Source organism: Leuciscus leuciscus, assembly GCF_965113295.1.
Source record: "Leuciscus leuciscus genome assembly, chromosome: 1".
Classification (NCBI taxonomy): domain Eukaryota; kingdom Metazoa; phylum Chordata; class Actinopteri; order Cypriniformes; family Leuciscidae; genus Leuciscus; species Leuciscus leuciscus.
This window is the reverse complement of record NC_138725.1, coordinates 42,911,644-42,924,132: the sequence shown is the minus strand read 5'-3', so window position 1 is coordinate 42,924,132 and position 12,489 is coordinate 42,911,644. Positions and strand designations below refer to the sequence as shown.

General features: G+C 38.5%; 2 protein-coding genes across 2 annotated transcripts; one reads left to right on the top strand and one right to left on the bottom strand.

Moving 5' to 3' along the window:
* Nucleotides 1-11: 11 nt before the first annotated feature.
* hbaa2 (hemoglobin, alpha adult 2) lies at nt 12-872 on the bottom strand. Its single transcript, XM_082189989.1, has 3 exons — nt 714-872; nt 411-618; nt 12-218 (listed from the first exon to the last, which is right to left on the bottom strand). Exons 1-3 carry the CDS (start codon nt 806-808, stop codon nt 90-92), a joined length of 432 nt encoding a protein of 143 aa, XP_082046115.1. The 5' UTR covers nt 809-872; the 3' UTR covers nt 12-89.
* Nucleotides 873-2,213: 1,341 nt separating this feature from the next.
* On the top strand, nt 2,214-3,003 carry hbba2 (hemoglobin, beta adult 2). The gene is made up of 3 exons (XM_082189951.1): nt 2,214-2,371; nt 2,474-2,696; nt 2,789-3,003. The coding sequence occupies exons 1-3, from the start codon at nt 2,280-2,282 to the stop codon at nt 2,915-2,917; spliced, it is 444 nt and encodes a 147-aa protein (XP_082046077.1). The 5' UTR covers nt 2,214-2,279; the 3' UTR covers nt 2,918-3,003.
* Nucleotides 3,004-12,489: the final 9,486 nt, after the last annotated feature.

Below are 12,489 nucleotides of genomic sequence, written 5' to 3'. Positions count from 1 at the left end.
TATAAGAGACGTTTTGATTGTTGAAGATTTTATTGATTGCGTCTGATATTTTATTTTTCATTATTTGAGGTAGCCCCTGAATGATGATCTTATCTGTATTTATCGGCGAGGGCTGCAGACACAGCCGCAAGAAACTTGTCCACGGCCACGTGCACTTCTGCAGTGAAGTCAGTGGGGAAATGAACTGCAAGAGTCACGAGGATGTTATGGGACAGAATCTGAAAAATAAATAAAAATAACACAAAAAATATGAATTAATAATCCACATTTTATTTCACATCTTGAATGTCTCCTTTTGATTGAACTCAGAGTGCTCCACACCATGATTTGAGTGTGTCAGATTATCTTAAACACCCTAAATGTGCACTCAAGTGAAAGGACTGAAACACTACACATAGAAATCATCTCACCTTGAAGTTTACAGGGTCAATGCGAAACTTAGTGGCATGGAGATCACTCAAGCTGCTCATTCCACCAATAAGATCATCCATTTTGCCCACAGCATCAGTGATGGCTGACATCACAGTTTTGCCGTGTTTCTTCACTTGAGGAGAGTCGAGAGAAAAATCAGCCCAGTCAGAAAAATATATTTTAGTCTGAGGGTAGACGATTAGCATTCTGTGGGAAAGAGAAAAATCCGTTATTTATTTGACAGAACTCTTGGACTTTGATTTTCTTAGTGTCAAAAAATAATTCAAATGTGGATCTCTTACCTTCCCAGAGCTTCTTGTCCTATGGCGTCGGCCTGACCAGAGATTTTACCCCAGAAGGCCTTGACAAAGGCTTTATCCTTAGCTGTCAAACTCATTTTTCGATCCTTCCCACTTCGGTATTAGGCTACAAGAGAAAAGTTTTAGTTGAAGGATAAGGGGTCTTTTTTTATAATGCGCAGTTCTGCCACACCCAACAGCGCATCAGCTCCACCTCTCAGACTTCAGCCAACAATTACAGACGCATTTTTTCAATTCATTTCATCATTCTTTAAATAAAAAATAAAAAGAAATAGTGAATGTGTTTATACATTTATTCTAAATGAGAGAGAGAGAGAGAGAGAGAGAGAGACAGAAAATGTCTATGAATCTATTTTGCATCATCTCTCTAAACAGCGATGTATATATCCTAATCCTAAACAATATATTGAATGTCTTGGCCGTTTTTGTCTGAAAACATAAACAATACTGTCCTTGCTTTTTTCTCTCTTTTTTTATTACTAAATTAACAACATATTTATCTGAACAATTTATATTCTGTCTGTTGTGTTTGCATGTAAAAGTTGCTGCCTTTAACTTGGTAAAATGTTTAAGTAATTTAAGTAAGTAAAAGGTTTAAGTAAGTTAAAGTACAATTAACTTGGATGTTTAAGTAATTTAAAGTTAAATTACATTAAACTGACTTTTTTGTTTAAAAAAATTTGTTTAATTGTTGAGTTGAATTTAGTATAACAAAAAAGGTAAGAATTGCTTATGTTATTACATTGCTTTAACTCATCAAAATAAGCTATGTTGTCATAACTTGACCATGTAATTTTTTTATACAGTGTGAGAGATGCTTCGGGGTCTTTTGGGGACACCAAATGCATGGTACCTAAAGGGGTGGGGTAAATACAAAAAGAACAGGACATCAACGGATATCGAGATTAAACAAATTAAGAACATTTTGAAATGGGAGGAACGGGTCTGAGTGTCCAGATAAAGCAAAATGAGCTGGCACTCGTTCAAATTAAAAACTTAAATTAGATGTTGAAAGCGTTAATTGAAAGCGTTGAAAGCGTTAATTTAACATTAATTTAATATTAATAATTTACATGCCCGAGCTTTTCCCCTATACGGATTCACATGTCTTAATATTAGCCTATAACATGTGCCATCCACTTTCAATGCGACTCATGTGCCTAGTGTTTTTTAAACATAATTATGTTAATGGCCAGCTATAGTTTTCAAAATTTTCTGAGTATGGAAGACAAATTACAACATAAAGCCTTGATTAGATGTTGGACTCTTACACACAACAATACACACAATACTACATTCATTTTGATGATTGAATCCATATTTATTTTGAGATGTACGAAATGGGTTCAAATGGGTTCAATCTTAAGTTCGCAGTTTCTAATCAAAAATGTAGCTAGGATCGGATCCAAGTACGAATGGGTACCACACCAATCAGTCTCGGCGCCTGGTGTGGGGCGGAGAGTGCGGGTAGGCTATAAATAAAAACCCCGCGCGCATCTATCTATGTTCAGCATTCACACTTGTTGAAAAAGGAAAGAGATAATCACTATGGTGGAGTGGTCAAATTCCGAGCGCAAAACTGTTGCGAGTGTCTGGGGCAAAATCAACGTCGGTGAAATCGGACCCCAGACTCTGGCAAGGTAATGTGAAAGCGTGTCAAAGATAACACGTCGTTAATTCAATTAATGTATTTTGAAAAGAGTTTGTATTTATAGAGCTATTTCCATTCCTTCATGTGACAGGGTGCTGATTGTATACCCCTGGACTCAGAGGTATTTCGGTACCTTTGGAGACCTATCCAATGCAGCTGCAATCCAGGGCAATCCTAAAGTGTCAGCACATGGTAAAACTGTGCTAAATGCGTTGGACAAAGCCGTGAAGAACATGGATAACATCAAAGCCACTTACGCTCAACTTAGCCAGCTGCACTGCGAGAAACTCAACGTCGATCCAGGCAACTTCAAGGTAAAAGCTTTATTTTCTAAATTTGAGCGTATTAATAAGGATATTACAGACTGTTGTTGCCTAACAAATGCACGTTTTCTTGACCCACGCAGCTGTTTGCCAATTGCCTCACCATTATCATTGCGACCGCATTTGGACCCGCTTTCACCCCTGAAGTTCAGGCCACCTGGCAGAAGCTCCTGTCTGTAGTTGTGTCCGCTCTCTCCAGCCAGTACTTCTGAAGTCTTGCTCGACATCTCTGCCTCAATTCAATGATTCGATGCATTAAAGTGTTGAAAAAGTATATAAATAAAGCAATCAAACAAGGGCTGGATTGTGAGTCTTTTTATTCATCAATTAAATTACTTTAAAGGGATACTCCACTTTAAAATGAAAATTCTGTCATCATATACTCACCCTCATGTTGTTTCAAACCTGTATGAATTTCTTTCTTCTGCTGAACAGAAAGGAAGATATTTAGAAGAATATCAGTAACCAGACAGTTTCTGGTCTCATTGACTTCCATAGTAGGAAAAAAATATACTATGGATTACTTATAATCAATGCAAGAGGATTCGGCACCCTCAAAAAATATTGATGTTCAATATTGAAATATTGAACACCACCCTCCACCCATATCATAAACTGTACAAATGAGCATGGAGGCCCACATATAACAGAATATGGTGATGTTGTTGTAAAACCTTTATTTTAAAAGTTAAATGTTTATATAAAAATTACAACTAATAAAAACTAACAAAAAGCAAGAAATTGTTAAATAATAATAAAAAACAATTTTAAAAAAGTAACAGCAAAATCATGTTTTTTCCCATCAGTCTGTTATAATTCAAAAATAAAAAGTAAACATTTAGAAATTGACAAGAATGCAGAATAAAATAATACATTTTTTTTTTTTTTTATAAAGATAATATGGAACTGGTAATATTATTAAATAAATCGAATAAATGTATTCATCCAAGTGCACTGTCTTGTATTCGTGTTTTCTTGATGTAATAAATACATCATCAGCCGGCAGGTCAGGTGCATAATGCAATTCGTCCTGACTCGTGTACATTTTTTAACTCTATTTACAACCACGTAGGTCTAGTTTTGACCACGTAATCATTCGGTCGATTGTGGTGCGCCCCGATAATGAAAAGTGACAGTACCCGGCAGGCTGTAGACGGTAGTTTTCTTATTCCGAGCGAAATAATAATAGGCTACAACCTGTCTTTAAGAACGTCTTGATCGACTGAGATACAACAACTCTCCAGGCCTCCCTCTCCTTCTTTTCATGGCGTTTCTGGTACCCTGATTTATGTTTTCTTTTCCCCGAAATTTTCAGTCAGTCTCCTGCTCTTCCACCAAGTTCATCGTTAACTCCAGGCACTGCCGCCTCAACTCTGATTGGTTCTGTTCACGAGCTGGGGTGGGACTTACAATTTTATTGGGTCCGTCTGATGTTTGTCACTGACTGAGTAATTGATAAATACTTTAGATCGGACTAAACCATTTTTAGGGAGGTAAGAGAAGCAGAAATTTGGAAAAAATATTTAACCAAATTGCATGTTTTTGTGGTTTTCATTTAAATCTGAGGCATGTAACTAATATATTAGAATTAGTCATACAACAGGGGCCTATAGTATAACTATATTGCTAATAAAGCCCTAAACGACTTAGCTCCAGTCTATTTAACGGATCTCCTATCGCCCTATAATCCATCGCGCTCTTTAAGATCACTAAATTCAAGGCTTTTGGTCATACCTTTCTAGGTCCACCAAAGGAGGGAGAGCATTTTCACATTTAGCTCCAAAACTCTGGAATAGTCTTCCTGATACTGTTCGTTGCTCAGACTCGCTCTCCCAGTTTAAAACTAGATTAAAGACGCATCTCTTCAGCCAGGCATTCATATAATACTTTTAATCTTACAGTTAAATCCGACCTCAGTTCAAACGCCATGGAGAACTGGCCCCCGACTGAGCCTGGGTTCTCCCAAGGTTTTTTTTCTCCATTAGGTCACCTGATGGAGTTTTTCTGTTCCTTGCCACTGTTGCCTTTGGCTTGCTCAGTTGGGGATATTTGGGGATATTTAATTTAATTAATCAATCAACAATACTATTTATCAGCATTACCAAACGTGGACGTTTTCCATTAGAAACAAACATTGATGTATTATTTTAATTTAATGCTGTGAAGCTGTTTTGATAGAATCTGTATTGTGAAAAGCGCTATATAAATAAACTTGACTTGACTTGACTATAGTATAACTGCTGGATAACTGCTATAATTGTCACCACCTTTCACCCCACTATCGACAGCCCTGGGGCTCCATATTATCCCCAATGAAAAGTGCATTTTTCACTAATTTGTGTCCAGTTAATCACCCACAAAAAAATATGAGTCACCTTCACTGGTGAGTAAAGAGATATTTTCAAGAACTTTACATTATATATCATCAAATGTTTTAAAGGACATTACAAAAAACTGAGGCAACATTGTACCACAATAAAACCATACCATGTGTGGATCCAAAATTATATTTGTAAGGAAAAGAGTTAGAATTATCTAAATATATTTGCATGTTTGCATGATTTTGTAATGCACTCATAAGAATAGTAATTCGTATACTATGTCTGACTGCACATATTATGATATGCACATATCTAAAAAGGTATAAAACACAACTGCCAGTTGATAGAATAGAATAGAGCTTTATTGTAATTGTAAACAACAAGATTACAAAAAGTCAACATGCTCAGCAAACAACAAATATTAGAAAACAATAACTACACATGGGATTGACATAAAATTTAAATAAATAACAAAAATATGGGATGAAAAAGAGTCGCAACATACAATGATGAGATTAACATGCTGTGGACTTTGATTATTTAACACTGAGGTATGATGGATTGAACAGAAGTGGTGTTCAGTATTGTCACAGCCCTGGGAAAGAAACTATTTTTCTTCCTCGAAGTCCGAGCAGTGATGTTCCCGTATCTCCTCCCAGGCAGAAGGTTAAACAGGTGGCTTGGGTGAGATGGGTCTTTTATGATGTTTTGAGTCCAGTATGTTATTATTGTACTTTTGATGGCACTGTAATAGAAGTTCACCAGCAGTTTCGGGTAGACCGGATCCTTTGAGTGTCCTCAGGTAATGTAGTCTCTGCTGGGCTTTTCCCACCACTGTGGACATGTGAGTGGTCCAGTTGAGCACCTCTGTAAAATCACCAGAAATCCCCACTGCATCTTCATATAAGGAGTGGGGCATGATCAGTCCTTTTTGTTCTCCTGTAGTCGATGATAATTTCCTTTGTTTTCCTGATGTTGAGTGTGAGGTTGTGTCCATCACACCATGTGTGCAATCTTTGTGCCTCTTGTCTGTATGCTGTTTCACTGTTGTTTGTTATCAGTCCAATGACCGTAGTGTTATCTGCAAACTTGACAATATGGTTTGTGGGGTTAGTAGCAACACATTCATTGTGTGAAAAGAGTGTAAAGAAGTGGGCTAAGAACGCAACCCTGCGGTGCTTCAGTATTCAGGGATAGAAGTGGATGAGGTGTATTTTCCCAGCCTTACTCTCTGTGTTCGGTCTGTTAAAAATTCAAAATCCAGCATGTGTGTGCATTTAGCCCCAGATGGTGTAGTTTTGTGATTAGTTTGTTTGGAACTATAGTGTTAAAGGCTGAACTGTAGTCGGCAAAAAGAATCCTGGCATAGGCGTTAGTCTAGATGCTCCAGAACACTGTGTAGAGACATGGAAATCACATCATCTGTTGATCTGTTTGCCTTGTAAGCAAACTGCAGCTGGTCCATATTTGCAGGAGTGTAGTTCCTAATGAATGAGAGGATCAGTCTCTCCAGGCATTTAGCTGCTATGGGAGTGTGTGACACTGGCCTGTAGTCGTTGTGGCAAGTGATCACAGACTGTTTGGGAACTGGGATGATTGTTGATTTTTTAAAACAGGCTGGTAACATGGCAGAGGACAGGGATAGGTCCAGTCAGCTCAGTCAGCTCAGACTTCAGTCAGCTGATCGGCACAGTCCCTCAGAAGACGTCCCGGCACACCGTCTGGTCCAGCTGCTTTGTGTGGGTTGATGGTGTGCAAGGTGCATCTCACCTCATGTGTTGTTACCAGTGCTGTGCTTCCCTCAAGTGATAGGCTGGCTGGCATCACTGTTCTTTTGTTGTCCCTGGCAAACCTGGCAAAGAAACTGTTCAGCTCCTCTGCTAATGCTGGCTCACTGTTGACAGGGTCTGGAGTCTTCCCCCTGTAATTTGTTATGAGGATGAGGATGAAGTGTCATACTGTGATGGGGAAGATGAGGTCATAGTGACAGTGAATCCTGTAGGGAGAGAGTGAGAGTGAGAGCGAAGATGGAGATGGAGATGAGGATGAAGATGAAGATGAAGATGATAACTTGATGTGTGATGGTTTTGTAATAATTGTGTTCCACTATGGTACAATGTTGCCTGAGAGCAACAGCTGGATATGAAATGTTACTTTTTATTAAAGATGAAATTTGTAATACATTAAAAACTGGATAAATGTGTTTGTTCAAGTGTGTGATTAAAAGAAATTGATGTTTTCAATAAAGATTTTTTTTTTTTTTTTTTTTTTACGTGAAAATGTCAAGTGTTTCAATTTGTCCATTGAGGTACAATGTTGCCTTGAGGCAACACACTTTTAAAACTTAAATAATTAAATATTTTTTTCCTCATTGATATAATATTGCGTACCATAGAATGATATATATATATATTAGGGCTGTCAATCGATTAAAAATTTTAATCGCGATTAATCGCATGATTGTCATGAGTTAACTCGCGATTAATCGCAATTCATCGCACATTTTTTATTTGTTCTAAATGTACCTTAAATTAAAACTTTTCAAGTTTGTAATACTCTAAATCAACATGGGCATGGATAATTATGGAAGCTTTATGCAAATGTATGTTTATTATTGAAACCATAGTCAACATAGAGCATGAAGACGAGACATGTTTCAAAGGTCATAGATGTTTTTCAAAGAACTTGTTCATGTCTATTAGACACATGTAGAAAGAACAAAGAAATACCAGGTTTCCATTATTCTCTTTCTTTGCACTGAGCAATTTACTAACACAAACATGTTTAGATTTTTGCATGACAGGGCAGCTCTTCTGAAAATGCTAAATGTACATTTATTATTTATTATTACATTAGTTTGTCTCTCTCTGTGCCCATTTTAATGAAGCTAAATTCTGAATAAAACTGTTTTCATTGGTATATTTTACTGTTTCTGTTGTCAAACAACGGAATGAATATGAAATTGTGACTGAAACGCGACCCATTAAGACATAACCAGCTCTCCCTTCCAAGACGTTAATCTGCACAAAAATCCTGATAATCGAGCCGTCGTCTGATGAAATCAAATACACATAAGATAAAGACAATATTTGTGTTGTGATTTCGGCTATACTTGCATGTAAAATTAGAGAAGCAACATAATATCTGTGTTTAACTGAATTAAAGCGCTGCAGCTCTCTCTGCGCGCGCGAGAGAGAGAGAGAGAGAGAGAGAGAGAGAGAGAGAGAGAGAGAGAGCAGTACCGGCGATTCTCAGAAACTAAATAAGGTTTGGCCGCTTTTTTGAAGGGAAACAATCGCTGAACTGCTGAAGGGGTCTGCAATGTCGCTAAGTTGGCAACACTGTGTGTCTCCATTTCCCCAACTAGGGGTTGGGCCACGGGTCAAACAGAAAATACGCGCTGCGTTAATCGCCCGTTAAAAAAATTAGTGCCGTTAATATGATTTTGCGTTAACGCGTTATTAACGCGCTAACTTTGACAGCACTAATATATATATATATATATATATATATATATATATATATATATATATATATATATATATATATATATATATATATATATATATTTAGCCTATATATATATATATATACAGTATGTATAAAAAATGGTGGTATAATGCCCCTTTTTACAAATAAATCTCTGTTGTCCCCAGAGTGTGTATTTGAAGTTTTAGCTCAAAATATCCCACAGATAATTTTTTACAACAAAAACACAGAATTTTGTGTGTGTCCCTTTAAATGCAAATGAGCTGCTGCTCCCAGCACAGAGGGCGGAGCTTCAAGAGCTCCTGTGTGTGTTAGCAGCTCCAATTACCTCACACAGACATGCACTAAAATGTCAGACTCTCAAATGTGCTTTACTACAACAACTCTTCCTCTTCTCAACATGGACTATGTGTTCCCGGGGGCGGGGTTTATGTAAATTTTAGGGTTAGTGATGTCACTAACCTGGGAGGAATGTTGTGTAGTCCCTACCAGCCTTTTGTTGAAGTAGTCCTTAAAAAACGATTTCTTTAAAAGCAAATATCTTCCTTTGCTTTGAACTTTGAGCGTTGTAACTTTGCAGATGTTGTTTATACTCAAACAGCAACATTACACACTAACTACAGTTAGAAAAGTGAAATCATAATGAACCACCCCTTTAAATTAAACAAATATATAAAAAACACTTGCTGCAAGAAATAACCATTGAAGAAAAAAAAAAAAAAAAAAAAAAAAATTAAAGAGATCACACTTACTAGAATCAGGTATAAAATATGTGTATTTGGCGTGCTGTCCAAGGAAAGTGATCAAGCTCGTAATTTGACCAGAACACAAAGCACTCCCCAGCCCCATCCCTGGCTGGGATAGGAATAATCGAGCGTGAGGAGTTGGGGTGGAGGAGGGATGCTGAAGTTTGCTCTATATATAAGCCTTCTTTAGCTCTGGGTAGATTATCTGAACGTGCTCCTCCCAAACGTTGTAAATAAAACATAATTTTTAAAGTAAAAAAAATTGCCCAATTTCAGTCAATATGAGCTAACATTGAGTTAAAGTGTGTAACCTGCTGAGTTGAAATGTGTAACCAAGCTGTTACATTAACCCAGGTGTTCTGTACAATGCATGGGTACAGTGCTGCATGGGTACAGTGCAGCACTGTACAGTGCTGGGTTTCCATTTTTAGAATGTGGATTTCTGCAAACTGGTCAAAATTGGATCTGATTTTAAGCTAAGTCACAGCAAAATGTTTTGCTCATCGCCTCCTCCCCAGAGTTTCACTTGCCCTCCTCCCAGGGGTTTAGGTATATCAGAATGGGCTGTAAAGCCCTTGCTAGATGCTGCTGCTGTAGAGGGCTGCAGGGTGACATATTTTTGTAGGTCAATCCAAAAGTTTGCATCTTTCAAGCTCCCTTGACAAAGACTCAATAGGATTTTTCCATTGCCTTTTGGATTATTACAGAAAGTGAGCTCTGTGACCAACACAATTGTTATATTCTTACACGTTTTGTTCATCATGATATTCTTCAAACACAACTTTTATGAATTTTGAAGCCTAAATACAATCAATTAAAGTAAAAAGCTAGACAAACCACACCATGCCATTCTGCAGTCAGGGGTTGCTTGTAGTATGAATCCAAAGGATGATGCGTGACGCAGAGTAAACAAATAATAATCGCCTGTCTTTATGTGAAATAACTCCCCTCCCCTGGAAAGCATGTCCTTGCGAGGAGGGAGGTAGGAGGCCCTGGAGGAGGACAGAGCCTGAGGGATGACATTCCATGGTGGAGCCGAGGGAGCGTTGGTGGAGCTAGGGTAGAACCGATAGGTCGGAGGGCCAAGGTGGAGTCCAAGGTAGGGTTGCAAAAGTCGTTCGCAAGTTCTTTCTTAAATTGGAACGTAAAGTCCAAACTAGAGGCTTAGTAACTACTAGCTAGTTTGTAACTAACTCTGTACTTTATTCGGTTGCACAATTTGTTCTTAAAGGGAACACTATTGGGGCTACCTGTTGCTATTTTTACTGCAACACAAGTGGGAAAATAAAATACTGATACACTGTAAAAAGTGAATAGTTGACTTACTTTAAAAAAAAAAGGTGAGGGAACCCGTTGCCTTAAAATTAAAGGTGCTCTTAGCGATGTCACACGTTTTTTAGGCCAAAACATTTTTTGTCACATCCAGCAAACATCTCCTCACTATCCGCTAGCTGACTGTCCCCTGAACACACTGTAAAAAAACGGGGTCTCTGTACACAACCCAGGCTCCACAAACGGCAAGAAAAACAAACTGGCCCAGCCTTGGCCACGAAACATAACAAACAGTGTTCCAGCCAATAACCGACAAGAATGATTTGGGGGTGGGGTTTGGGGGGTTAGTGCGAGTGCACATGAAGGGGGGTGTGGGGAGTGCAGGGGAGAGAAGCATGAAGAGGGAAGTTAGGTAGAGGAGAGATGTCCTAACAACGACTAACGTTAAAATTGTATATTCTTGAGAATTTTGATATGGCCGACACACGACCAAAGAGACGACGTTCCGATGAACAAATAACAAAGAATAGGGAAAGTCCGAATTTACATCGGAAAAGCATTCAAACGGTGGCGAAAACTCCGCCGGCAGAAGGGCTTCCAATCCGACATTCAGGTGGCAAGAATAGAAGCGATGTAAGTCTTCACAAACACTCAGATAATCATGGAAGTACCGTAAAAAACGTTTATAGTTCGGATATAAACACTGATATCTATGGTATCAAAATAGAGTAAATCACCTTTTGAAAGGTGACACTTTAAATAAAGATGGTTTCTATTACAACACAACACCAGTAGGTGGCGACAAGTTAAAAAAATATTCATTCAAAAACGCTGATTCATCCAGGAATGAAACAAGTGAAGTCATGACAGGCTCTGGCTCAAAGTCAGTGTCAAGCTCTGTTTTTTCTGTGATGAGCATTGCTGACGGCTGGCTTGGATCTGGGGCTGGAGTGGGGCTGGCGATGTCCTCATCCACGATGTTAACGGATGTAAATGGATAGTCATTTTGTACCAGCACCCACTCCACAGTTGGTGAAGCTCCCTCGAGGACCATCTACAGGCAGGCATGCCTTCGACCGCTGGTTAAGTCCGGTGTGATATAAACACAAATTGAGTGGTCCGATTAGTGAGTTAGGCACAGCAGGTCGAAAAAGTCCCTTGTGTGATCCTCGAGGGAGCTATACCCCTGCTCCAGAAGGAGGAGATGGAATGCGGAAATATCCATTTATAATGTTCGTCATTTACTCTTGTTTGTAGATCTCTCTTTCTGTTAGGGTTTGCTTGTAGTATGAATCCAAATGATAATGCATGACGCAGAATGAACAGATAATCACTTTAATAAACACTGAAGAGAATAACGACACCACAACTAACAGAACTTTAACAATACAATGAACAAAGGAGAACTGAGGACTTAAATACACGAGGAAGGTAATCAACAAAATAGGAAACAGCTAGGTGACCTAAAAAACGGAAAACTGTTCAGCGTTTTGGCCATTCATTTAAAAAACAACTGTGTTTTGGGGGCCTGGAAATGAAAACGGGTTTCAAAGTAAAACTAAATTGTTATATGGTCTCTGTGTAAACTACAAAAACGCGAATTTGTGAAATGGTGATGTCAGACGCATGCATATTAGGCCAACATGTTGTCTAGGCATGTACTGTTTCTTTACAAAATGACATCGCCACCTGCTGGCCTTGCATGAATTATACAGCGTTTTTAGTCATTTTCACGGATCGGTGTGAATGGGATGGTTTCGACAATGTTGTAGTCCGTACGTGAAAAACGCACAGGAAAAAGTTTTCAGCTTTTAGTACATCATTCATCATCACCATCGTGTAAACATACCAAACAAGACAGAACCTTACTGTGACATTTGCAGCCGTGACAAATTGGGCAGGACAGGGTGGACCACTGGAATATCATAATTCTAGGCCGCGTAACGTGCACAGAAG